This window comes from Anguilla anguilla, chromosome 11 (genome assembly GCF_013347855.1).
Source record: "Anguilla anguilla isolate fAngAng1 chromosome 11, fAngAng1.pri, whole genome shotgun sequence".
Taxonomy (NCBI): Eukaryota; Metazoa; Chordata; class Actinopteri; order Anguilliformes; family Anguillidae; genus Anguilla; species Anguilla anguilla.
The window spans coordinates 28,226,700-28,253,189 of record NC_049211.1 but is presented as its reverse complement, the minus strand read 5'-3'; the positions used below and the strand labels follow the sequence as shown (position 1 = coordinate 28,253,189).

Sequence of the window (26,490 nt, the reverse complement as noted above, 5' to 3'; positions counted from 1 at the left end):
AATTGACAAATAAATGCAACACGATTGCATGCAATAATACACAATTTGCAAAATAAATGTTAGATATATTTTCATTCTTTCAGCTATTTAGACTTTTAGGACAGCCTTTTGTTTTACCAGAGCAGGTTGATCAGCAGTTGCATGATTCTGACTAGTACTTGAGCAGCGAGGTATTGCTTTTGTAAATGTGTGCCAGTTCAGTGCATTTTCAACTCAAGCAAAAGTAACCCTTTATTTTCAACAGGAAAAGAACACCATAGCTCTTCTGTAATTAAATGATGTTTTAAGTTCCTAACATTAGCAAGGACATATAGATCAGACAAGGTCTATAGCATCAGTCTAATATTTGTAATAATGAAATATGACACTACACAAACTATTCTGAAAAAGAAAAATCTTATGCATTTAGCATTTTCCATTCCAAAAAAAAAAACTCACTCAGCTCCTCAATCAAACCTGGCAGCAGACACTACCACCCCTCCTGATCATTAAAAACCAAAGCTTGACTTCAACAGTTTTATTATTTTAATCCTTTTATTATACAATGTGTTTTTACCTTATCCAATCAATAACATTCTCAACACACATGCGGCAGACACTTCAAATACAATTGACACTTTAATTTTTCTTTTCGAAAGCTAAATTCATACTGTACAAATCCTGTCAGACAATGTACACATTTCTCATTTAAAAACACTTTTAAGTGCATCACAAATCATGGGGAAAACTATGTCAGTCAATACTGGTCTGGGACATGCCCAGTGGGTACCGCCCTCTGTGCAGAGGGTGAACAATTCATTCAGTAACATCCAACATATAAACCCCTGCGAAAGCAAACACTGGAACAAGGCTGTGTCCATTTCATGAGATCATAAGGATCCAGTCAGGATCAATTTCATTTCAGCTCAGTTTGGAAAATGTATGAAAATTCATTCAATTAACAGAAAAGTCCTCACAGAATTAAATGGGCATTTTTCAATTCATTCACTGGATTTCAGTTCTCTCAATCTCCAAAATAATGTGAAATTCAATGAATGAATTGAAAATGGCCATAATATTCTGACCACATTTCAGTGGATGTAATCAGGAATTGACCATGTTCCTGGTTAGATCTGAACCTTACTGCATGTACATCATCCATTGGCTATAACACTGAGCAAAAATAAAAGGGGTGGAGTTGGAGATTATGGTTGAACCTAAATCAGCTGCCAGGAATGTCTTCTTCAGTGTCTCCCCTCGCCCTGTTCACAGACCCATGACAGAAGGAAACACAGCAGCACCTGTGGGGAAAAAACAGCAGTTAGCTTTCACGGACCAGTACTTGTGTCAAGATCAATTAGCAAAGGCCTTGCACCTTTGTGACTACCAGGGCTGGCTAGGCAATGAATATAAATGAAAATTTCCAGAATGTTCTATGATGAATTCGATTTCGCCGGCCAGGAAATCGCCTTGGGGTGATGGGTTATACCCTCCCAGTGTGGAATGAACTTCCCGCTGTGGCCAGTGCAGCACAATCATTGGCCACTATAGAGCTGGCCAGCAGAACTGTCAATTCATACTCCATCTTGGCTCATTTTTCAGCCCCAGCCCCTCCACTACAATCCTCTGTATTAATTCTGATTATGTTATCTTGTTTAGTTTTACGTTTTTCTTTTTAGGGATTGTTATGGATGTAATCTGTATGTATTCAGAATTTGTGCTTCCTAACCTCGGTCCTGGGGACCCCCTGTGTATGCTGGTTTTTGTTCCACCCACAGTTGCAGTCCCCAGGACTGAGGTTGGAAACCAATGTTCTAAATTAATGTTATAAATTAATTTATTTCATGTAATGGAACTGACCTAGTCTGGGGACTTTCCTCAGCTTCTGTCAGACACAAGGCCGTTTTAAAAATGTCGTACTTTTGGGGCTACCTTGACCCTCTCCGCCATCGCAGTCCGGAACCTTCCAGTCGAGCTTGCGGCCCTTCTCGTACAGCGCCTTCAGGACCTTGCGCACCTCGTCGGTCCCGCCCCCTCGGCTCAGCTCCAGGTACTTCCTGTAGAGCTGAAGGGCCGTGCGCGCGTCCTCAATGCTGTCGTGGGTCTCGCTCTGGATCTTCAGGTCTAGGAAAAGGGGCGATTATATAAGCACCGTAAGTGCGAGAGAAGAAGTCCTGTTTAAATGTGAAAAAAGGGGAATGCAGGCCTCACAAGTCAAGACCTGTGTCAAATTAACACTAGGAGCAGGTTCACAGAATCTCATAACATAAAGGGTGGATATGTAGTATTTAGCTGGTTAACTTCCTGATATTTTGAGCAGGAAATTACTGACCAAGAAAGTACCAGGCCAGGAAACGCAATGAGATCATCCTCTTCCGGGGCATGTGGAACAGGTACACAGTGTCAATCACCTGGTCCTTCAGCACCTAAGCCAATCAGACAGAACACTGACCCTGGTTAGGCCCACCCACTCTAATTAAAGTACGAGTGGGGTCAGAGATTCACAAAATGACATTACATCCAATATGTACATCAATACGTGTAAGAGTGACTCATAAAGTGGAGAACATTTGTGTAATACAAATCAAACATACAAATGCCCAGAAGGTGCCATTGCGACCTTACTGTGCTTTTAACTGTCGGGAGCTGCCTCCCCGCTCACCAGCAGGTTGATGACCCGGAAGTCCTTCTGCAGCCCATGGCCCACGAAGCGCACGCCAGTGTCGATGAGGAAACGCAGCTTCAGGTAGGTGGACTTGAGCGTGGTCAGGTGCTTGGAGGAGATCTTGGCGTCCAGGTCCCCGGGCTTGATGCCCGAGTACTGGGTCAGGTAGTCCACCACCTGCTCCTGGGTGGAGATGTAGTCGTCGATGAAGGGCACGCCCTCGTTGGGGCCCTGGCCGCGCACGCACGTGATCCGCGCCACCGACATCTGGCTGGGCTTGATGGTGGACTTGGTGCCGTCGCTCCGGAGCTCCGCCTCTTCCTGTCCACGCGCGCAGGGGCGAGAGACCGAGGAAATGGGGTCACATGGGCAAATTTGGTAACGGCATGTGCTCACACACTTTTATACACAACAGGCACGTTAAGAAAGACACGCGTGTGCAAATATGCGCACACGCTCACTGACGCACACTCATGTGTGCACACGGGCTTATGACCATGCGTACACATGCCCACTCTCAGACACATGTGCATACACGCACACACACACACACAAACACACACACACACAGACACACACACACACACACACACATGCAGTGACACACACACACAGGGCAGTAAACAGACACGCACACATGCTGCTCCCACAGACCTGGTTAAGTGTGACAAACTCCGCATCCAGGCCCACCAGTTCCCCTGCCTGAGGCATCTCGCTGACCATGAGGGGGATGAAGGTGGCGTGAGTCTTCCTCTGTTTCCGGGCCAGTGAAGCCTCCGCCAGCAGCACACTAGCCTCGATCGGATTCTTAACTGCGAGGGGAAACAGGCACATGGATGAGGGCCTCACAAAGCAGCTGGAGTCAGTAGGTCCTCTTCAATAACATTTAATTGACACGCACACACGCTCTACACTAAAGCCATAAATTATCTGGAACTCCTTACACAACAGACACAAATTTTCACATTTTCCTAGTGCGTTCCACAGTGATGTAAGAGCGGTGTGCCTTACTGCGCAGGTCATATTTGGAGTGGTAGTTCCTCTTGGCGTAATACAGGATGGCTGGAACCTTCCAGCTCACATCAAACTGAGCCGACTCAGCCTGAGAGACGAGACACACGAGCGCACAGTCACCAGGGCTCAGCGCTCACAGCACACCTTTAACCTTTCACCCTGAACACAGTTCTACCAGCGCTCACAGCACACTTTCACCCTGAACACAGTTCTACCAGCGCTCACAGCACACGTTCACCCTGAACACAGTTCTACCAGCGCTCACAGCACACTTTCACCCTGAACACAGTTCTACCAGTGCTCACAGCACACTTTCACCCTGAACACAGTTCTACCAGCACTCACAGCACACTTTAAAATGTGTATGTTTCTATAACAAACACATTTTTGGTAGAAAATACGGAACTAAGGAAAAAAAAAGCTATTGTGCTATGTATGAGCTAGTATGTAGCTGTCACCACACGTCACCACCAATGTTCCCTCTAAGCTGCGCGCGTGCGCAATCGCGCACTGCCCGCACATTCTCAGCGCACAAGAAAATCTATCCAGCGCATAAACAACATCAACATAACGTATTAATTCATATCTAATATTAGACCTAATCTAATCTAATTAATTCGCCCAATAATATTGTTTTTTGTTTCTCACTCAGTGAGTGACAGGTGTCCAGCCAATGATACGATACGGTTCACTTACGGTACGAAGCCAATCATGGCATTGACGGTGCTTGCGTCTGGGCCCTGCCTATATGCGCCATGCAGGTTAGCTAGCAGGTTAATAGATGCTAATACAAACCCCGCATCATGGCGAAACGAACAGGCAGCGACACATCCACTCAGCAAGCCACAGTAAAAAAGAAATGCAGTTCTTTTAAGATGGAATGGCTGTCGGAGTATGTGCAAATTGAAGAAAAAGCGGTGAAATTGGGTGAGATTTTTTCTTTTTCAAGTGAGAAAGGTCTACTCTGCAAAACATGCAGCGATGCCAAAGTAGCAAGTGAGTTTTCAGAGGGAAAAATGTGGACTGAATGGAAGCTGGACTATCTCAAGCGTCACGTTCAGCATAAAAGTCATTTAAAAGCTGTCGAAACTGTACGAAGACTCAAGATGGGACAGGGGATTGGTACATTATTGCGGGAGAGCGCAAAAGAGCGAGAGAAAAGGAACGAGCTGTCACACAAAACAAAATCGGACCCTGAACAAGTTAAAGTTCTCATTGACAATATTTTACTTGCCATCAAAATGAATGCATCAATTCTGTCAGTTCAACAAATCCACGATCACATGGCAAAGTATGTGAGTATACCAGAAAGCTGGCGAAGCAAAAACTATGCCTTTGAATTTGTGAACTCAATCAATGAGATAGTGCAGAATGAGACTATGTGCAGTATTAAAAATGCACCCTGGCATACCCTGATAGTAGATGAGAGCACAGACGAATTTGCACTGTATCACAAGCTACAGCACAAGTCATTGTGCAAAATGTGAATGTTTTAATGTAAGCAAAATGTTATGTCTGAAAGGTGTATATGTCTCATATCTTCCAGAACAGGACCCTCAGCCAGGCAAAGCAGGACTCTTCCCATGGCCAAAGCAGGACTCTCACATACTGTATAACATCTACACATCCCATTTTTCAGATTTTTGTCTTTTTTTAAGTGGACCAAATTACTTATTTAAAAATAAAGCGTGCATATCTAATGTTGCTCACAGTAGTCCTCAGTTTGCTCAGGGAGCTTGTGTGTATGCCCAGATACATGAAAAATTAGAGGGAACATTGGTCACCACACATTTTTAAATTCATGTTTTCTCCTTTTTCAGGCGGTGCAGTGAATAAACATTACCTTATCAATAGGTTCAATCAGGAAGTCGTTGAACAGATACCACTGCTGATGCGTCACACCCTGAAGAAGAAGACTCCGTTGAATGGACGAGGTACAGATTTTATTATAGCTAGTTGCAATTATACTGTATTACTATACACTATAATCATATAAAATATATATACAGTGAGCTACATAATGTTTGGGACAAAGTTTTTTTTTTTTTTTGGCTCTGTACTCCATAATTCTAGATTTGTAATCAAACAATTCACATGTGGTTAAAGTTCTCATTCTCAACTTTTGTGCAAGGGTATTAATATACACTTTGGTCTCACCATGTTGCAATTACAGCACTGTTTATACATAGTCCCCCTCCATTTCAGGGCACCATAATGTTTGGGGCAAGTGGCTTCACAGGTGTTTGTGATTATTCAAGTGTGTTCAATTTCTTCCTTAGTGCAGGTATAAGAGAGCTTTCAGTATCTAGTATGCCACCGAAGCAATGGCCATTAGTCAAGCATGGTGGATGATCAGAGCAAGTTTGAGGTTGTGTAACAAAACCTGAAGTATGTGATTCGGTTTTGATCACAATCAACATATCATGCAATACCCACTGAACATTTGATTGGAACAAATTCATTCTACAGCAAGACAATGAACGGTGCCTGCCCGCGGCAGATTGGTTCCCCCTCTGAGTCCGGTTCTGCTCAAGGTTTCTTCCTGTTATCAGTCAGGGAGTTTTTCCTTGCCACTGTTGCCCTAGGCTTACTCTTTGGGGGCCGGTTCTCTGTAAAGCTGCTTTGTGACGTAGCTCCTTTGTTAAAAGCGCCATACAAATAAAATCGATTGATTGGCTGACAATGACCCCAAGCGCACTGCTAAGGAGATCAAGTTGGCTCCATTCTGGCTCACCTCTTTCCTTTGGTGGTAGGTCTCTCCCACTTTGATGTGTGCCACCAGGCTGCCCCCAGTGCGAGCATCCAGCACGTGGGACACGGTCACCACCAGGTCATAGATCGCAGTCCCCTCCGCTTCCTCCGCAGCGCTCAGCTGCAAGGCATCACAGAGAAGGAGGATCGGTTAGCCCCCAAATGCACCCCTTCCCCAGTCACACCCACAGTCCTCTACACAAAATAGAGATCTCAGAGGATCCATATTTGGCCAGTTGCTGTGATATTCATAATTGATCCATTTGTTTCCTGAATAAACAGGAAAAAATTTCACTCTCTGCCCCGTCCACAACCTTCTCAGCCCCCGCCCCCCCCCCCCCCCCTACATTCTCAGGCCTGCTCCCCACCTCCTCCACCCCATCCCCCACCTCCTCAGCCCCGCCCCCACCTCTTCGGTCTGGCCCCAGCAGCTGATCTCCAGGCCCTGGCTCTTGCTGATTGACATTTTCAGGCTAAGCGGGATCCACACGTGCCGCAGGTCCTCCGCCCGCGTGTCGAAGGTCAGGCCCTCTGCGCTGCCCAGGTCCTCCCTGCAGAGGGCGCCGTTAATGCCACAGGGTAAACACACAAACACCTACATCCAGACCAACACCCACAACCAGACAGCAACACTCCCACCATTACATTCATTGAGCAGATGCTCTTATCCAAAGCGACATACCCTGAAGAAGAAACTTAAGTGCATTCACCTGGTCAATACGAGTAACAGGTACAACTTTGGCTAACAACATTCCCAGACCAGAGAGTACAGATACTCCATAACTAATGTACTACTGCAAGTTAACTATGCTAACTAAGGATCAAAATACAAATTCTGTACATTCCTCCAAAACAAGCCCTAAAAAGAAAAAAATAAAACTGTAAAAATATAGGACGGAGTGTGGCACAGTGGGTAAGGAACTGGGCTGGTAACCGAAAGGTCGCCGGTTCGATTCCCGGGTAAGGACACTGCCGTTGTACCCTTGAGCAAGGTACTTAACCTGCATTGCTTCAGTATACATCCAGCTGTATAAATGGATACAATGTAAAAAGTTGTGTAAGTCGCTCTGGATAAGAGCGTCTGCTAAATGCCTGTAATATATAATATAATAATATATAACCTAAAATCATAAATACACAATAACCTGCATTAGTACAAAAGGTGCTAAGGGTGTGGATTTCAGGGGAACCAAGATGCAGCCTGGGTCTTCAGTCTGCGTCAGAAGATGGCCGATAATTCTGGAAAGTTCCTTCCACCACTGGGAGGCCAGTACAGGCAGGTATTGTGACATTGTGACTGGGATACCAACACCAACAGGCACACTAATGACACACACAGAGCTGCTAATACATATATACACTCCACACACACACACACACATACATTTCACATACACACACACACATACATTTTTTACAGGAACACATACATATACATTTCACACACACACACATATATATACATTTCACATACACACACACATACATTTTTTACAGGAACACATACGTATACATTTCTCACACACGCACACACACACACACACATATATTTCTCTCACACACGGACACACAGACACATACAGACACAGGTATATATGTTTAAAGGTCCTTACTCCACACACCACTCGGTGGGAATGGGCTCCCTGGGTTTCGGGGGCTCCATCTCCTCCTTTTTGACGGCCCTGCTGAAAGCGTACTGCAGAGACGGCACAGAGGACCGGGATCACGCTCGCACGACGCCACACCACCACACACTCCAACTATTTAATGCTTCACACAAACAAACGCTATGAATCACAAGCAGTGCTAGGGAGGAAGTTCTGTTGGACCTACAGGATGTGCGCCACTTACACAGCCTTCACAAGGCAGATTCACTCATTCTTGGCATGTCCAATCAAATGCTTTCCCTGGGTTTTTTCAGAATAGGGAAAACATTCAAACATAAGGCTCTGACCTTTACATATCTCCTCCCTGGCCAGCAACAGCCACTAATCTTTGTTGAGACTGTCATATGTGCCTTGCTTGCCATTAGCCTTAGCCTTAGCACCAGACCTTTCATAACACAATATCAGCATACATCTACTTTTCAGTCAGGGCAGGGGATTGGATGATCTGCCTCTTCGGTTACGGCAGGGGACTGGATGTTCTGTCTTTTAGTTACAGCAGAGGATTGGCTGTTCTGTCTTTTAGTTACAGCAGGGGATTGGCTGATCTGCCCTTTTGGTCAGGGCAGGGGATTGGATGCTCTGCCTCTTGGTCAGGGCAGGGGATTGGATGCTCTGCCTCTTGGTCAGGGCAGGCGATTGGCTGAGGAGCTCACCTCAGCCTGGGCCTTCCAGAACTCCACCTCTTTAACACTGTTCACCTCGCAGTTTATCACGAACACATCCGGCAGGCAACGAATATTACGGGTCTGCACCTGAAAAACAACCACACAACGGGCTTAATCCCCCCTCCCCACAGAGAGCAGAATCAACAAAGGTACGGCTATTCATGGGCCATAATGAGGTAAACAGGCCCTGAAAAACAATACCGCCTATTTCTACTGATCAAAGTCTTAGCTCTGTATGCTGGTAAGACCTTTAAAGAATATCAGACTGTATTTATTTACAGGGCTCAAAGGATAACAGTGGTATTTGGTCATTAAAACGGGATGGTGACATGCAGCTGCATAACCAAACAACCAGGCGGAAAAGGATATTTTTCTTCACATTTTCACATTCTGTAAGCAGTAGGTATAGTTCCTACAGCAGCGTCTTCCATAGCTTCAGCAGTGTGCTGCTAGCTCTCGTCAGATTTTAATTTTATATTAATTTAAAGGAAATTAATGTTCAGATAAGCCTTTGAGTGAAGTATTCTAAATTTGGCATGAAGCGCCACACAGGTGTTTGCTGGCACAGTGCATGAGTTCGCCACGAGTTAACAATGAGTTGTCTAGAGTTAGCCAGGGTTGCCACAAGTTAGCAACAAGATAGCCCGAGTTAGCCACAAGTTAGCGATGAGTTGTCTAGAGTTAGCCAGGGTTGCCACAAGTTAGCGACAAGCTAGCCCGAGTTAGCCACAAGTTAGCGATGAGTTGACTTGAGTTTGCGAGGATTAGCCATAAGTTAGCAACAAGCTAGCCCGAGTTAGCAATGGGTTGGCTTGAGTTTGCCAGGGTTAGCCACAAGTTAGCAACAAGCTAGCCGAAGTTAGCCACGCGTGGCCGGGGGACTCACTGTGGGCTGGTACTTCTCGCAGTTGTCACACCAGGCCTGAGTGCTCTGCTCCAGACAGATGCTCCTCTTCAGGATCTCCACAAAGTCATACTCCTTTATGGACTTGTCTGCAGGGTGAGAACAGCAGACGCTGGTTCCGTTCACCAATGGAGAGTTGAAACACACCAGGGTTATGCGTTCCCCATCATGTGATACTGGAATATTCTATGGACAATACGATTTAACATTTGAATCAGGGTTTGTTTTTTTGTTTTTGTTTTTACCCACAAGCACTAAATGTTGCATCCACAAAAAGATCTGTATTAACTGAGACAGGAAAACGATCACAACTGATCATTTTTGTCATAATTATATGTATATTATTATTGAGTTTTCTTCATTTTTCTGTTAGTTAAGAGTACCCAGTGAGCTCTGCTCAGGGTAGTGCATGGTGGAGAGCAGGCTGTGACTCACCCAGTGAGCTCTGCTCAGGGTTGTGCATGGTGAAAAGTACGCAGTGACTCACCCAGTGAGCTCTGCTCAGGGTAGTGCATGGTGAAGAGTACGCAGTGACTCACCCAGTGAGCTCTGCTCAGGGTAGTGCATGGTGAAGAGCAGGCTGTGACTCACCCAGTGAGCTCTGCTCAGGGTTGTGCATGGTGAAGAGTACGCAGTGACTCACCCAGTGAGCTCTGCTCAGGGTAGTGCATGGTGAAGAGTACGCAGTGACTCACCCAGTGAGCTCTGCTCAGGGTAGTGCATGGTGAAGAGCAGGCTGAGAGACGACCGCACCGTCTCCTTCCCGCAGCGGCACAGGCTGCTGTTCTCCACCTCGCACCCGAACAGCCGGCCAATCGCAGACTCCCCCGATGAGCCCAGCACACTGAGGATGACAGCAGAACACAGCGAGCTTTCAGACTCAGCCAGAACAGCAAAGCATGGCAGAGAAGGTTGAAAAGGTTTGTGATCTTGGCGGGGTTGTGTGTGGAGGGGCAGTGAGGAGGGGCCGAGTTGTTTGGGGTGGGGCACTGGAGAGGGGCAGTGTACAGACAAGCAGGGGTGAGGGGCAGGTGTGTGGGGGAGGGCCTGAGGTGCGTGGGGAGGGGCAGTAGTGGGAGGGGCAGTAAGGGGAGGATTTGCGGTGTGTGGGGAGGAGCAGCGGCCCTCACCTGTTGCTGACCCCTCTGTAGGCCTGGGGCCCCTCCTGCTCCTGGGTCTCCTGATGCAGCTGGGTCAGGATGAAGCGGTTCCAGCTCTGTATCAGCCGGCCTAGCCTGGCCTTCCCCGTCTGCTCGTCCGAGTCCGCCAGGATCAGCCCCAGCGCCGACGCCTCCGGGATCGTCCGGAACGCTCGGAGGAAGTTGCTGGCCTTGAGAAAGGGAAGTAAGAAAACATCACTGGCTGAGTAGTGACATCAGATTAGTCAGGCTCAGATATGCTTACAGAAAGAGAAGTAAAGAGGAGGAGAGGTAGGGGTGAGCAAATGGTGAACTAACAGAACACTGAAAACTGAAGAAAAAACAAACAGGAATCGAGACAGAAAATTGGAAAGCAGAACTAGGAGATGGGAAATTTGAAACCCAAACAGGAATTGAGACAGGAAACAGAAAACGAAACAGGAAGCGGGACAGGAAGTTGAAGAGCCGAAACCGGGCGCAGCTCACCTGGCAGGGGTCCCCTCGGGACAGGTCCAGCATGTGGAAGAGGAAGCCCAGCTCGCAGGCCAGGCAGAACTCTTTTTGGCACAGGTGATTCTGCACCAGGCAGCGAATGGGCTCCAGGAAATACAGCACCTGGCATAGGGGCACGTCCACATTCAACAGTCAAACAAGCTCCTGCGCTACCGCTCCAAATACCTGCCATCACTGCCTTCAAAGGATAACCATTCAGAACGCAGGTATTCTGGGTAATAAAGCAGGCTTGTAAGGCTGCAATTTCAATTCCCTGCTGGAGCACTACTGTTGTACTTTTGGTATTACCATCTTCAGTAAAAACATCCAGCTGTAGAAATTGAATGTTATAAACCATGTAAACCTGTGCAAGTCCCCCTGGGTAAGACTGTCTGCGAAAAGATATGAGACAACGCAAGCCCCCCAAAAAAATACCTCAACTGACTATGAATTTTCTAAGGCCCAATCTTTTTCCTGGAGATCTACCAACCTGTAGGTATTCATTTCAACCCTAATTTTGCACGCCTGATTCTACTAATTAGCAGCTCAATGAGATCTCTGGCTGTTGAATGAGGTGTGCTTTGTTTGGGTTGAGGTGAAAACCTACAGGACGGTAGATCTCTAGGAACAGGACTGGGCACCCCTGGTCTAAGGGATATTTCATATTGTCAATGTACAGTAATGTACAAACAAAATGACCCATTAGGCCCAGTCTAAGGGCTGTATTGTGGTGAACTAATCAGCTTTGCCAGTAGAATGGAAACATGTCCTCCACTTTGTCATTTCAGCAGTAAAACATAACCGATGAGTCAAAACACACAGAAAGCACAATGCCTTGATAAGGGGTGACAAAACTTCCTTTTGTGGATTGCTAAAATCAACAGTGAATTCAGCCAAATGACGGACACATTTGGCCTTTACGGTCAGTCACGTTTGTGGCCTAACGCATCACCTGGATCATGCAGTTGCAGTAGGCATTGGGGATGTGCGGCTCCAGGCCAGCGAACAGCGTCCTGTTGTAATGCTTGAAGTCAAAGTCTTCCAAGCCCAGTTTGGAGTACTTGATGGTGACCTGGCGGGACAGTGAGTCAGCAGTGAGGCAAGACCATTTCCTGAATGTTGCAGCACGGAAATATGATTGGTATTTCTATGTTTCTATGGTGGTTTATATTTTTCATTGTAGCACGTGAGATCTATTCTGGCCCGATTTCTACACACACACACACACACACACGCATGCACACACACACACATCACACGCACAGGGAGAGCTGAAAGACACAAACTTTGGGTGGAGGCTGATCTTCATGACAGTTCATGACATGCTTTGTACAGGTGTGCTGGTTTAACTGTACCGCACCCACAAGGTGCATGTGCATGGAAATTACCACATAGTTGGCTCACAGCTGCCCAAGCTGTGAGCCAACTGGCAGATGGCTTAAGTATGGAGATGGAGATCATATCAGAAAACCACACAGCTCTGTACTGTTTATACTCAGAGGCTGATCATGAACAATGCAAATGCATAATATTAACCACAAATGAATCAGGCTCCTTGTATACGTAAGTATTCCTTCAGTAAGTAAATGTTCCTTCCATTACGATGTGGCAATGCATCTGTTTATAATGCTTAAGCAGCTTTAAACCAGAAGAGGTGCCTGAAACAAACAAAAAAAACGGGTGCTATGAGGACGCTGCAGTCCGTGGGGCTGTTGACCCGTTGCCATGGCGTTTTCTCAGCCGTGATCCCTTTCTCTCATGCTACCCTCTGTGCTTTCTACACTCCTCAATAGAGGAAAGGAGGGAGGGCTCCCGGCTCTCCTGTTCGCCTTTTTAAAAAAAAGCCCTTCGTTTGATCTCTGCAGTGATGTCATTTGTATAAACAGATCAAAGCCATGCAAAGCCATTTGTATAAACAGATCCCTCACTCGTTTCAAATGCGACCGACAGCGACACATGTAAAAAACGTTGCTTTACAGACATTTTTGAACACTCAGATGAGTCCGTATCTTCCGTAGTTTTGTATAGGGAAAAAGGTAGCAAGAAAAAAACTTGCTAGGTTAGAATTAAAACTGCTATAGGCCTGAATTCATTTCGCGCAACACATTTGAGATTTCAGAATAAAATTGAGAGTATATCAGAATACTCTGATCTTCCGTAGTTTTGTATAGGGAAAAAGGTAGCAATAAAAAACTTGCTAGGTAAGTGTGAAAACTGCTATAGGCCTGAATTCACATCACTCAGCACATTTGATTTCAGAACAAGGACTAAATAACAAAAGATGAAAACACGCACTGCGCTACTCACACGCGTGAATGCTGTTTACACAGTGCTATTAACCCTTTGAAGAGTAGGGGGTTTTTTCCTCCAAAATTTTTAGGCAGTGTTCTACAACCCCATTCCTTTCAGTTACCTGTAGTGATTGTTACATCAGCATTACAATGGTCAGTTAAGCACATACAGTACTTGTGGTCTTACACTTCATAGGGTTAAACAGTCAGGCCACTGGGCCCTGTACTCTACCTTCCTGTACTTCTTGGGCACCATATAGAGATGTGGCTCCTCGTCTCGGCCGATGGGAGACTCCGGAACCTGGTTGTAACTGTCGTACTCCAGCTCCACCTCTTTGGTCTTGTAAGGGACCTGGAACACATATGAGGAAGAGCAATGAGCAGAGAAGAACATGAACTTGAGTTAAACCTGCAGACACTGCAGTCCTCCAGCACTGGAGTTAAACCTGCAGACACTGCAGTCCTCCAGCACTGGAGTTAAACCTGCAGACACTGCAGTCCTCCAGCACTGGAGTTAAACCTGCAGACACTGTGGCCCTCCAGCACTGGAGTTAAACCTGCAGACACTGCAGTCCTCCAGCACTGGAGTTAAACCTGCAGACACTGTGGCCCTCCAGCACTGGAGTTAAACCTGCAGACACTGCAGTCCTCCAGCACTGGAGTTAAACCTGCAGACACTGTGGCCCTCCAGCACTGGAGTTAAACCTGCAAACCTGTAACCGACGGATGTGCGCGACCCGGTTTTGGGGCGAAGGCGACGAGCTTGCCTGGTTTCGGGGCCGGGTACGGGGGTTGGGGGCGTACCCAATGAACCCCACTGTCTTCATGGTGCGCAGGATCTCCGGGTCCACAGGGGGCGCTCTCCTGGCAAAAGCGGAGAGAGAGACAGAGAGAAATTCACCCTGTGATTCCCAGAGGAAGCAGAGGACAGTAACGGATGACTGTGAGCGTGCGACTAACCACTCCCGCGCGGGTTAGAGCGGGGCGGGGTGCAGCGCGGAACACCAAGACCCAGAGCTGGGCCTTGAGAGAGGGACTGAGGTGGGTCCAAATTAAACACAAACACTCGTATGTGATAGACATTTCACTGCCACCCACACCAGTCAAATTAAACTCTAATTAAACACTGCACTATAGTTGCATGCAAAGCAGTTGTTTTGAGGTTCGGGGTCCCCTAGTCTACGATGTCGATGACCTGTTGGAGAAACTCTTAACCTGAATTGAATTACACGAGCAAATCCGAAGACTAGTTTTTCAGAGCATACCTGAAATGTAAAACTTTTGGAATCAAAGCCAAAAACAAATCTATATTTTGCAATTATATTGCTACCGCAACAGCATGTGCATTTAACAAAATTGAACCAAATCCCCCTTTAACCCCCTAATCGTGTGATTAGCATTTTATTAACTGAACATTATAATGCTGATGTAAAAAAACACTATGAGTAAGTGAAAACATCACTGTTCTAGAACACTGACCTTGGAAAACATGCCAAAAACCTACTCTTCAAAGGGCTAAGTGGGTTCTGGAGCTCGGGAACCTTAGCCAGCGGTGTGGCGGCGGTGTGTGCAGCGGGCTACCTGGGGCTGGGCGTGGCCAGGGCGCTGGCCCAGTCGGACAGCAGGGGATCGGCGCTGGTCAGGGGCATGGGGATGAGGGAGAGGGGCAGCAGGTCGTGGCTCCAGTCCAGGTGGGGCAGGGAGTCCACCAGGCAGGGCAGGGCAAAGTCCGTCTCGCGCGAGTAGCCGTTGAAGGAGACCTCGGGCGCGTCCGACCACAGGTGCACGCAGCCGCCGGAGTCGCCGAACGCCAGCGCCTGCTTGCTGGACGACACGTCGAAGCTCATCAGCAGCTGGCCCACCGTGTTCACGTGGAAGACGTCGGCCAGGTTGGCCAGGCCCGTGGGCTCACAGAACTGGCACTGCCCTGGGGGGCGAGGAGACGGGTGAGAGGAAGGACCATTACAGCACAGTACATTACACTGTTCAATACATTACCATACAATACATTCCATGCACCTATATGTTATACATTACATTAAAATACACTGTACAATACATTACATACAACACGAGGCTCGTATGCCCATCTCTTAAAGGCGTACACTCCATCACGCGCCCTTAGGTCCACTACAAAAAACCTCCTCACTGTCCCTGCTGCAAATTCCAACAGTAGAGGGTACAAAGGCAGAAACACACAGACAAACCTAGAAACAGAAATACACAGCCAGAAACACACACACTTACATGCACACACAAAAACACACAGACCACACCCACACACAGCAACATGCTGACAAACCCACACACACAGTCAGAAATACACACAGACACATAGAAACACACACACACACAGTCAGAAACACACACACACACATGCACACACACACACACACACACACACACACATACACACACACAGCCAGAAACACACACATACACACACACACACACGCAGTCAGAAACACACAGACACACATGCACACACACACACACACACACAGCCAGAAACACACACATACACACACACACACACGCAGTCAGAAACACACACAGACACACAGACACACACAGACACAGCTGTACCTGTCTGCGAGATGATGGCCAGGCGGGACGTGTAGGTGGGGATGAAGCGCAGGAAGAGGGGGTCCACGTGCACCTGCAGCGGGGTGACGGCCCGCATCATGCGCAGGTCGAACACCATGAGGAAGCGGTCGCAGGCCAGCCCGTTCAGCCCGCGGCTGGAGAACCCGCACGCCGCCAGCAGGTTCCCGTGCACGTCGAAGTCCGACAGGCTTCCCGAAAAGGCATCGAACTCCTGCTCCGGCTTGAAGCTCCGCAGGTCACGCAGTGACACCTAGAGGACAGGAGACGCAATGGCATCTGCACTCGCTATTTTGAAAGTATTACAGAGCCTGTTGGTCGTAGTTTTAATTTAAGCCTTATACTCAATACTATATAAAAAACTGAAAAGTAGCTCATGTTCTCCTCATACTGAAGGGAGGGGACACTTCATATTTGGACGATGACTGACCTATTTAGAACTTCCAATCCTTGCCAAGGTCCTACAGCCCCAAGTTAAAGGTCACCTGAAGCAATTATTGCTTCAAAATGGCACTTTAATTGAGTCTTGAGCAAGTCATAGCACTGTATCAATGAAAATGGTTGTGATAAATGTGCTTCATTGGCCCGACAAGGTTACACTCACATTGAGAAAGCTTGTGAAAATAAAAGCTAACTCTTGCTCTCTGCCAAATGAAGATGTCAGCATTTTCACATAAGGTTCAGTAACGGAAATAGTCATTATTACTACGTGGGTATATCGTTAAATTACACGCTTCCGTGTCCCTATTGATTATCCTTTGAGGAAGTGAAAATTGAAACCAAGCCTTAAAAACAAATCTTGTTTTTCCTTGAAGGCCAAAAAAACTGATTCAAGAAACTTTTCTGTACATCATTCATTATGGAGAAACGTTTTATTAATGTTGCAAGCTTTCTGACCCACCACTGTGTTCTTTATCAACTGGTGGACTGGACCTCGATGATCATTCTTAAGGTACAAGTGTACCCTCTCACAGCTCAATTTAAAATATAATCATTTTGTAGGAGTACAGGTCATTTTGGAAAACATTGAACAGCATCACACACGCATACGCGCGCACACACACACACACACACACACACACACACACAGATGAGGTTACAATACTGGGGCACAGTTAATCTGCTCTGGTCTGTGAACCAAAGGCCTAACACATTTAAGCCAGCAAGCCGAGATCTCTCTCTCACTCACCTTCCCAGACGTGTGACCACAGAAGAAGAAACGGTTGGACTGGCGCATGATTGCCACTCCAGGGACCTCCACTGTGAACTGGAGAAGCACAGGTACTGGTAAGCAGGTTGGGCAGGTGTGTCAGGTGTACAAGCCACAGGGACACACCCGAAAAAGACCACCGGTAGTGCCAGGGTGCGTAAATGTGGCCCACTTCCAGTCAGAAACACTGGGGGGGGGCTATTGCATGGCATTCCCACCTAAAACACTGGTCCGCATAAAAGGTTGTGACAAATGATCACACAAACACAGGTATGTGAAAGTTATGATAAAAGTTATGCTCATATATGTTTGTGCATGGGAAACAGTGCCAGATATGAGAACACAGAGGTATTGCACTGTTGTGTATACACAGCACACTGTGATGTTCCAGTGTTGTGTCCCCACAAAGCGCTGTGGTGTTACAGTGTTGTGTCCCCACAAAGTGCTGTGGTGTTGCAGTGTTGTGTCCCCACAAAGCGCTGTGGTGTTGCAGTGTTGTGTCCCCACAAAGCGCTGTGGTGTTGCAGTGTTGTGTCCCCACAAAGCGCTGTGGTGTTGCAGTGTTGTGTCCCCACAAAGCGCTGTGGTGTTACAGTGTTGTGTCCCCATAAAGCATTGTGGTGTTGCAGTGTTGTGTTCCAATAGAGCACTGTGGCATTGCAGTCTTGGGTCCCCATAGAGCACTGTGATGTTGCAGTGTTGTGTTCCAATAGAGCACTGTGATGTTGCAGTATTAAGTCCACAAAGAGCATTGTGGCATTGCAGTCTTGGGTCCCCATAGAGCACTGTGGTGTTAGTGTTATGTCACCATAGAGCACTGTAGTGTTACAATACAGTGTTTCCAGAGAGCAGTGTGGTGTTTCTCTGTCCCTACCTTCTGTGTCTCCTGCACGGTATTGAGGTCGATCTCAGAGACGTAGTTCTGCAGCCCACCCATTAGCACTGTGTTGTTGTCAGTCAACAGCAGACTGTGCTGGTCTGCTCCCTCCTCCATCCTGGAACACACACAGGTACCTGCTCAATGAACCAATCACAATGCACTGTCAAAAGCACCATTTTGATTGGTTCATAGGACCCATGTTTGACAGAATGGCATAGCTCCTCTCGTTATGTGGTTCATGAAGTGCTAGTCTCATCACTGTACCTCTCCCTAGCCATTCATCTTTTACTTAACCAGGTAGGTCTGTTGAGTTCTTTCAGGGATGGTAAGGCCAAGAAGCTGGCAAAACATCAAATGGCTGCAATACAGAGTAAACACTAAAATGAAATGGCCTACAATAACTTAGCAGCAAATGAAAGAGAACACATCCCTTTAATTGTAGAACACCAAGGGTACACAAGGGGTAGAAACAACAGACTATCTGAAGGAGGCATAAACCAGTGGATAAGGTGTGTGGAGAGGAAGGATATTTATATTCATGCGAGAACCTTATTTTAGCATATTTTAATGATTCCAGCAAGGATCTACGACAGGACATTTGATAACTCGGTATGCCTTGTCACTGCGATTTCCACACACAGATTATCAGTATGTTTGCGAGAACAGACTTTTAGCACACTTAAATAAATGTGAGTAACTAGTCCCGGTAACTCACGGGTAGTCGAACATAATTAGGCCGCCACGAGTCAGGCACTTGAGGTTGTTCTTGGACAGGAAGAGGACGCCCGTCTCCAGGCTCTGTATGTTCCGGATGTCATCCGTAGCGTGGACCTGAAAGGAGGAGTAGCGGCCCATAGTGGAGCCGAAGAAGGAGCTCGCGTGGCCCTGTAGAGGGTCACAACAGGAAATTGATCATAAATACGATTGGTCCGTGTAAAAACAACAAATCAGGTGGACTTATGCTGCGTTTCTCGGACACGTGTATCGGTTTCTAATACAGCACTGAAAGGGTAATTACTTTTTATGACTAGGAATAACAGTTGTTGCACACGCTATTGTTTGGAATAGGAAATTAAGTCTCATACCCGGTGGTTCCCCATCCATAGCAGCTCTTCCTGCAGGTCGAAGTGAGCTGCGGTGACTGGTATGCCCACCTCGGCGACAGCGCTGTGCAGCTCGGAGAACATGCCCTCCAACAGGTGCACAGAATCGGGCACGGACACAGCCAACCCCTCGGGGTCGAGCTCGACTCCCTGCAGCAGCCCTGGGTCGAGCCGCGGGTCCAGAGGAGGCTCCAGTCCGGGCTCCATTGTGCCGTGAAGGGAGGGTGAGAAGTCGCCCATCCCTGGGTCCAGCCCCTCATAGTTCATCATGAGGGCAACTCAATGAGACATGCAATTTAATTTCTACAAATTTTAAACGACACATAAAAAGAATTAGCTTGATTGTAGCTAGCGCCGTTACCAACACGTAAGACTAACTAACTATGTTTCCTCATACAAAATAATTTAGCAAACGTTAGTCTAGTCTGTTACCTAGTTAGATCGTTAACTAGCTAATGTTAGCTAGATATTTACTATCTATTGATCAGTTAGAAAGTGTGTTAAAAAGAATATTCACTTCTCCATCAAACGTATAACAGACGAGTTTCTATGGTATTCAGAATCCCAAGTGCAAAAGCTCCATTAACGGCAATAAAAATGGTAGGTAACAGTTAACTAATTTAAATTACAGCTAACTTCAACTGCCTAGCTAGTGGAAAATTAGCAAGCAGCTAGCAAAAAAAGTGTTAAACACATTTTCGCGAAACAACTATGCTCACCAGCAACAGAAAATAGAAACACATATGTACAGAATAGTTTTACTATAAACTATGCTCACCGGCAGCAAAACAATAGAAACACGTGCACAAAATAGTTTTCCTATCATTATAAAAATCCTAATTATTCAGAACATGATTTCATTCACAACAATAACATTGTTTTACTTCCGGTACAATTCGTTTGCGTTAAGTCCTGGGTGGCAGGCTAGAGATTTCTTCATCCAATAATCACTGAAACGTAAGTTGATTGTCAGCTATGTCTACCAATGTGGATATAAGAGAAATTAGTTCAGTGTGTGGATAACCAATCATATTAGTGGAATGGGGGTACTAAGAACCAATGTACATTTTGCAATGAATGTCATGTACCAGCAGAGGGCACATAGTGTATCAAGCACTATGATCAAGCATCGAGATACAAAAGAACGGTATTAAGCGCAAGTTCAGTGCTCAAGTGTTTCGAAGTCTTGAAGAGGAAGAGGTCATTCTCAACAGTAGTCGCGCATCCTAAGGGCGCATCTCTTAATATCATAAGTTCATTTGAACAAGTGCAGCTGCTGTGTTTAAGACGTCAGTGAGCCTTCACGTTCATAATACTCACAAAATGGTCGGACAATAGCTTTTCGAAAGTAGGCAAATAAAAGCTGTCATGCTTCCATTCGGGAAATTGACGTCATATCAAAGTGCTTAGAAAAAATATTGTAATTAGAAAAACAGTAATTTAGATGTAAATTATTTTACTTACATTTCTGAGGAAAATTTTTCTCGGTTTATGCCCAAACTTCAATCGACGCCATATTTTACCCTTTTTACCTGGTTTCCATTTTAGAACATGCCATTCATGTGAGAAAGCGCCAATAGACGACCTCTTGTCACAGCGGAGAGCTAGCACAGGTCAAACCATCGGAACTCCGAGTGACAACAGGAGCCTAAACGTTGGAATGAACGTGTAATATTGCAGTATGTATATTTAAAAACCTGTACGATTTGTATTATTTTTATTGAAGGGCTGAAAGAATTCAGTTCAGACACATATATAGGTCCCTGCTAGTCCATGCTGAAACTAGATTTTGGAAGCAAAGAAAGTCAACATTTAACCAATCATGTACAAGCATGGCTACAGCGCTAGCCAGAATTACAATAGTTATCTGAACCACCTTTGACACAACTGCATCCACGTATTAATATGTATTCTTACATTGCTGTGCTGTTGTGTGGAAAATTTGAAAATTGTATTCAAACCATAGTGTTATGTTCAGTTGTACACACTATTGCCTTTCAAGAGTAATGGGATTTTGTTCAGTCAATTTATTTTGGGATTGGAGCCATCAAAGACACGGCAGGCAGTTGAACTTGAATGATTCTGTAAAACTCCACAGTTAAACATACAGATTTCATAATTATGACTACAATGTCCTTTCAAAAAATTTTTTTTAAAAGGCAATGTCTAAAACTTACACTACATAATTAATTGGGTGTTTTCATCGGAGTGCTTCTTTAAAAAAAAACTTTTAACTTCATTGAAAAAACAGTAGAAAAATTATGAATTTGGCAAGATAAGCAAGGTAAGTTGCAAAAGGAATGTTTAGTCTACGCACTCAAAGCCACCACAAAGCCACTGATCTTGTAGTCTCACAGCGCCTTGATCCATTCATCCTTGAAGTGGCCATTTAGACACAGAGAACAATTGTTCTCTCTCTGCTCTGCTGAAATACATGGCTACCACTTCCTCAGTTGTGGATATGCATCTCTGACCACATAAATATTTGTCCAACTTTCAGAAGAGGAAATCTGGCCTTTAGCCTGTGTCTGTATGTGTACAGTGTGTGCTTGTGAGTGTGTGTACCTCTGCGTGTGCATGCACGTAATGGGAATCTTGCAATACAAAGACCATCAGAGGCTGTTGTCATTAGCGGAAATTCTTCAGTAAGCACCTTTGCTTAAATGTGGGGAAAAACATTGGAGACATCTGTTTGTCATTGGCATATATTGTGCATTGATTTGTGTGTTGGGGCAACGTTACATTACATCACATGTACATTACATCACATTACGGTCACTCAGCAGAAGATCTTGTCCAGAATGACTCGCACAAGTGGTGAACATGAGAGTTGGTCTCAGGAATACAAAAATATGATATCATCAAGAAGGCACAGAGGGCGCATTTATAATAAGCAAGTATAAAGTTACCCAAACAAACCAGCAACTGGTATTGTAAACACAAGTAAACACCATAATACAACTGACCTACCTTTTTAAACGGCTGTACCTTTAACGTTATTATTCTGACAGGAAATCCAAAAATCAAGAAAATAATAGGGAGATGCCATTATGGAGATACATTATTGAATTAAGGTGACGCTAACTATTGTATGATTAGATCATTGGGATGTATTCACTCTGAGTCATGCTCTTCTGTGACCGACATGCAAATCAGGTACAATGTTTTAAATGATTAATATCACCAACAAAAGCACCTGCATATGAATCGTCAAGAATGGCTTGTGGCACAGAAACAAATTCCTCTTTCAGTTCATCTTACAATGACTCCCAGGGGTAATTAAAATAGTGATTATAATTGTATTACAATAGGCCACCACATTTCCATGCTGCCAAACTGAGCATTGCACACGCTGTTATAGATGCACATATATGCGGATACCTTTTTAGCACTTTAGATTTCTGAAAACATTTAAAACTCAAATAACATCCTCAGTTCATCCTCAGAATAATACCCCTTTGTCTGAATAAACCTTTTGAATGCTGTCTATTTTTCAGACTGTGCCCCTCAGATATGAACACACAGAGTGGAAATGTAGAATACTATTAATCACATTCCTTTGATTGTTTCTGCACAGTAAATGTTCAGTGTTGAAGCAATTCTAATAGAGTACATGTTACTCTGATAGAGTATGTATTATTGCAAATGGACTTCACCGTTTAATTAACACTAAACATTTTATTGTGTTGTTTTGCATGATTTTCATTTGAGAGGCATGTCAAAGAACACAAAATGGCTGGCTTCCCTTAACTTCTTCAGTCACAATGCAAACCCCATCCATGAATCAAAAAGCTAAACTCAAAGCATGTACAGTCTTATCTCTTGTTTATGCTTTTTACAGTTTTATTTTGCAATCAGTTCTAATGACACAACTCTCTCAAGTAAATAATTCAACAGCAGCTTCAGAACTGAATAAAGACTGAGGTCTTTAACCTACATTAAGGTTTTCAAACTTGGTGCTGAGGTCAAGATAAAATTGTTCACAAAAAAAGTTGGTGCTGGGGGACACCTTTTATGCTGGTTTACATTCCAGCTGTAATTGCAACCAGTGAGTAGTAGCAATCATTGTATTGTTCTTGATTAGATGTTCAATGTCTTTTGAAGAATTATTTAGCCCCCTGAAGTCAGATTATATAAAACATAATTATGCATGTCTTGAAGAATGAATGCCCCAAATGTATATCCTTCTAAGTAATCAGCCATAATAATAATAATAACAATACTGTTGCTGTTGTTGTTGTTGTTATTGTTGTTGTTTGTTCAGCAATGAAAGATATATAAATAAAAAATAAGAATAATTAGAAGGATGAGAAAAATAAAACCTGTTTGTTGTGGAGAAAGTACACAGCAGAAAATAATACCAAAATTTACAATAAAAGACTTAGAAAATGCATTCATGAATGATATAAGCAATTCTATTGATCAATTTTTTTTTCAATGATCAATGGTAGGCTTTATAAAAACACAAATATCTACAAAACATTTCTCAGCAGAATGCTGAAACTACATCATCATCGTGTCTCCCCACAATTTTATGAGAATACATGCGCGTTTAAGCAATATAACTGGTAAACCAAGAGCCAAATTGCTTAAGCCTGAACTAAAACAAACAAAACAAAAATAAGTTCTACAATAATGGGTTCAGATTTAAGAGTCATAGCCTACAAAATGAAATAGTTTGCTAAAGCGTTGCATTTACTCTTTATTTCGGTTTTATTGACTAATGGGTTCTATCATTTAAATTCAGACGCTTCAGGTAATTATAATCTGTTTCCCTGCTAATGAGAAAATGTAACACGTGTAAATTATATTTCCTGCTCCTATTCCTTGTATTTCTTCAGATTAATTACTGATTTTGCATATGAATTCGATACATTATTGAATTATTTCTTAATTAAAATAAATTTTACCGTTAGGCATGAAGTCAACTAAGAGAAATTAAAGCGAAAGAGACCTAAGGCAATACCATATAAATTGCATGTATCTGTGTCAACCGTATTTGTCAAGAAAGCTACCTGCAACGGTGATTAATTCAAAATTTTGATATTTCCCTGTACAGGGTTTTATTGATTTTTATCAGGTAAACTACAAAAAAATATTTGGCGAACTTTTTGTTCTTTTCTTTGCATAATGACAACATGCTTTCGTGAAAGCGAAACTCCGGGCCATTGACACAAGTTCGTTACCTGTTGGACAGTCAATGGGGAAAGTCCTCGTATGACTCATCGTGCTGTATAAATATGAGTCTAGATGTGGAATCAAAACGATCTTCTGATCTGCTTCAAAGCGAAAAATTAGAAGGCGTGAACGGGTGTACCGCAATCCAGAGATATGCAATCGTTATCGCTCACTGTAGTTGTTCTTGCCCTCGTTTTGGCGCTGACTGGGGTTCGGGAAGCAAACGGAGCTCCAATCATCAACTGGGATCGCTGCACCGAGATCTCCGTCAGACTCAATCAATTAGCAAAGCATCTTGCAAAAGAAGTAAGTCATTTTTTTATTGTGATCTTACAAGATGTAGGAACTGTTCTTATTCTATAAATTGCCCAAAACATAAGAAAGCTTTAATTCCACATAGTGGCCTTATCAGACCTGCTATGAAGATGGATTACCAGGAGCAACTCGAAATATAGAATAAGTGAAATAATAATAATAATTATTATTATTATTATTGTTGTTGTTATTATTACTGTTGTTGTTGTGTTACAATGCCCTTTACAATACTACAGCATATCACTACTGTTTTCTGTGCAACATTAATTTCTCTTTTTAACGCAGGTTCTGGATGGTTCTCGGGGGCTGATTCACGATATCAGTGAACAGGTTGTGCTGGTGGAGCCCAGTGACATGTGCGATCCCGCAGGCTTGAAAATTGACTCTAAGGTATGCTCATTATTTTCCCATTCTTTTGCCATCGTGGAAATATGATTAGGATTTCATTCTGTTTAGCTCAGTGGGCAGCATATTATCTTACTAATAGTTATTTTAATGGGCGTCTTGATTTCTGTGCTTTTGAAAACTTTTTTTGACTGTAGATGACCTAAAATCTTTAACAGTGAATTGCAAAATGGCTGTTATTTGTATATTTAAAGATTGTAACTGAACACATCTGCTCTGTAAGCAGACACAAAGCCAAAATGCACAGGAGCATGTATAAATGTCAACGTAAATTCCCCACACTTCCTGTAGTTTTTGCAATGTGCTGTTAATCCTTCAAACATTAATTTTGCAACCCAGAACCCAACTGAAATATTATTCCTACCTGCCACAGCAACAGACCCAAAGCTGCTGATGTAATTTTGCCTCTTTTCCTTCCATCGCCACAGCCCTGCCTTCAGAAGATTATCACTGCCCTGGGAAACTACTCCAGGATTTTCCGGAAGGAGGAGCTGTTCTTGGGATCCAACAGGGAGATGGCATGGAAGGTGTCGGTCACGGTGTCCGACTTCCTCGGTCAGCTGGGGGTGAGTCCAGCGCCCATGGCATTCGCTCCTGCTCTTGGATCGATTCATTGATTCATTGAATCAGCACACTTCACCAGGCTTATTGGGTCTGAACTAGTTGTTGATTTTCATGTGAGAACAAAAGCCTGAACACAGCTGTAATGAATTTCATGGCTGTTGCTACAGCTACTCAAAAAAGAAATATATAGGGCATGAAACAATTCTTCCCATCAAAAATATCTATTGAATTGATACATGTCTCTTATGACACACACTTCACATCACCTCCCCAGGAAATAGCCAAAGAAAGGGTAAAGATGATATTATTTCTGGCTATACTCTACCACACAGAAACAGAGTAAAGTAGCAATTACTCTGGCTGGAATAAGCAAGAAACAGTTATAACAGAACGGAATAGCAAGGTGTTTTTTTGGTGAGGTTGTGAATACTTACTTGGCTGGAATCACTGCTGGCACAGCAGAGAGGGTGCTGAACACAGCAGTCAGTGTCTGTCCCCTGGTTCCTCATTTTTCTCAGAGGTGCCAGGGCCCAACACTGTGCTCACTGGGAATAGGTGCAGCCCCCAAATCTGTTTGCCCTTCTGTGACATCACATTTCCCAGCATACAAAATCTAAGAAACAAAAAAACATTGGTGGGGAATTTTTAAAAATATATTTCTGCC

General features: G+C 44.5%; 1 protein-coding gene across 3 annotated transcripts; it reads right to left on the bottom strand.

Moving 5' to 3' along the window:
• Positions 1 to 502: 502 nt before the first annotated feature.
• Positions 503 to 20,270, bottom strand: pan2 (poly(A) specific ribonuclease subunit PAN2). Of its 3 annotated transcripts, none has more exons than XM_035382774.1 (25): positions 20,143 to 20,270; positions 19,347 to 19,667; positions 18,977 to 19,146; positions 18,256 to 18,376; positions 17,361 to 17,438; positions 16,154 to 16,424; positions 15,149 to 15,494; positions 14,335 to 14,431; positions 13,800 to 13,919; positions 12,229 to 12,348; positions 11,271 to 11,399; positions 10,776 to 10,975; positions 10,341 to 10,489; positions 9,628 to 9,734; positions 8,730 to 8,828; positions 8,023 to 8,105; positions 6,819 to 6,960; positions 6,393 to 6,530; positions 5,502 to 5,561; positions 3,656 to 3,746; positions 3,299 to 3,456; positions 2,642 to 2,965; positions 2,312 to 2,405; positions 1,840 to 2,103; positions 503 to 1,280 (listed from the first exon to the last, which is right to left on the bottom strand). In XM_035382774.1, the coding sequence occupies exons 2-24, from the start codon at positions 19,632 to 19,634 to the stop codon at positions 1,868 to 1,870; spliced, it is 3,621 nt and encodes a 1,206-aa protein (XP_035238665.1). In that variant the 5' UTR covers positions 19,635 to 19,667; positions 20,143 to 20,270; the 3' UTR covers positions 503 to 1,280; positions 1,840 to 1,867. The 3 variants fall into 3 exon arrangements, with proteins under 3 accessions (XP_035238665.1, XP_035238666.1, XP_035238664.1); XM_035382775.1 differs by having other exon boundaries at positions 1,912 to 2,103; XM_035382773.1 differs by having other exon boundaries at positions 1,900 to 2,103; positions 20,143 to 20,269.
• Positions 20,271 to 26,490: the final 6,220 nt, after the last annotated feature.